The following is a 1,640-nucleotide window of genomic DNA, read 5'->3' as shown; positions in this document are numbered from 1 at the left end:
CCAGGGACTGGGATCCACTGGGAAGAGGGATACTGGTGTCTGGGATCCCCTGGGATGGGGGCAGGATGCCAGGGACTGGGATCCACTGGAAGAGGGATACTGGGGTCTGGGATCCATGGGGACGGGGGCAGGATGCCAGGGACTGGGATCCACTGGGATGGGGGCAGGATGCCAGGGACTGGATCCACTGTAAGAGGGATACTGGGGTCTGGGATCCATGGGGACGGGGGGAGGATGCCGCGTGCTTGCCCCCTGCATCCCTGGGATGACCACCGGTGCCCGGCCTTCATTAGAGAGCCTAACGAAGGGATGCTCATTATGGGGTGGGGGGGCTGGATCCGTTCCCTCCGCCAGCAGAGCCCCCGGCTCCCAACAGCAGCGCGGAGGAGGACGGGATCAACCTGGAGGAGATCCGGGAATTCGCCAAGAACTTCAAGATCCGGCGCCTGTCCCTGGGCCTGACGCAGACGCAGGTGGGACAGGCGCTGACGGACACCGAGGGCCACGCCTACAGCCAGGCGGCACCGAGGGCCCAGCCTACAGCCAGTCGGCCATCTGCCGGTACGGGGGAAACAGGGGAGATGGGGGAAATGTGGGAAATGGGGGAAAATTGGGGAAAGGAGGAAAATTGGGGGAAAGGAAGGAAGTCAGAGAGATGGAAGAAAATTGGAGAAAAGATGGAAAATTAGAGAATAGGAGGAAAGTTGGAGAAAGGGAGGAAAAGGGGAGAAGAAGAGGAAAATAGGGTGAAAGGAGGAAAAGTGGAAAAAAAAGGAAAATTATGGAAAAGGAAAAATGGAGAAAAGGAGGAAATTGGGAGAAAAGGAGGAAATTGGGAGAAAAGGAGGAAATTTGGAGGAAAGGAAGAAAATGGGAGAAAAGGAGGAAAATGGGAGTAAAGGAGGAAAATAGGAGTAAAGGAGGAAATTTGGAGAAAAGGAGGAAAAGGGGAGAAGAGGAAAATTAGAGAAAGGGAGGAAAATAGGGTGAAAGGAGGAAAAGTGGAAAAAAAGGAAAATTATGGAAAAGGAGGAAGGGCAAGTTGGAGAAAAGGAAAAATGGACAACAGGGGGAAATTGTGAGAAAAGGAGGAAAATGGGAGTAAAGGAGGAAAATGGGAGAAAAGAAGGAAAATGGGAGAAAAGGAGGGTGGGTGCCCATGAAACCCCCCGCCGCGGTGTCACTCCCCGCCGTGGTGCCCAAGACCCCGTCCCGGTGTCCCCTGCGTCCTCACCCCGTCCCTGGGGGCTCTGGGTGCCCGCCGCAGGTTCGAGAAGCTGGACATCACCCCCAAGAGCGCCCAGAAGCTGAAGCCGGTGCTGGAGAAGTGGTTGAGCGAAGCCGAGCTCCGGAACCAAGAAGGGCAACAAAACCTGATGGAATTCGTCGGGGGGGAACCCTCCAAGAAACGGAAGCGCCGCACATCCTTCACCCCCCAGGCCATCGAGGCGCTCAACGCCTACTTCGAGAAGAACGCGCTCCCCACCGGCCAGGAGATTACCGAGATCGCCAAGGAGCTCAACCCGTGACGTCCGCCGCTTCTGGTTCTGCACCCGCCGGCAGACCCTCAAGAACACCAGTAAACTCAACGTCTTCCAGATCCCCTAAAGGGGGACGGGGACGTGTCCCCCCCCCTGCCC

The 1,640-nt window shown here is 56.8% G+C and overlaps 1 protein-coding gene across 1 annotated transcript in view; it reads left to right on the top strand.

Moving 5' to 3' along the window:
• POU6F1 (POU class 6 homeobox 1) overlaps positions 1-1,608 on the top strand; it is a gene marked incomplete at its 5' end in the record, with an annotated part of 1,947 nt that extends 339 nt beyond the window's left edge. Inside the window, 4 exon segments of the mRNA XM_010083263.1 lie at positions 358-518; positions 521-561; positions 1,268-1,522; positions 1,524-1,608. Coding sequence (XP_010081565.1) covers positions 358-518; positions 521-561; positions 1,268-1,522; positions 1,524-1,608 — 542 coding nt within the window.
• Between the last annotated feature and the right edge of the window lie 32 nt (positions 1,609-1,640).

This window comes from Pterocles gutturalis, unplaced genomic scaffold (assembly GCF_000699245.1).
Source record: "Pterocles gutturalis isolate BGI_N339 unplaced genomic scaffold, ASM69924v1 scaffold29320, whole genome shotgun sequence".
NCBI classification, from domain to species: domain Eukaryota; kingdom Metazoa; phylum Chordata; class Aves; order Pterocliformes; family Pteroclidae; genus Pterocles; species Pterocles gutturalis.
The sequence above is the reverse complement of the archived record's forward strand: the minus strand, read 5'-3'. Positions and strand labels throughout refer to the sequence as shown.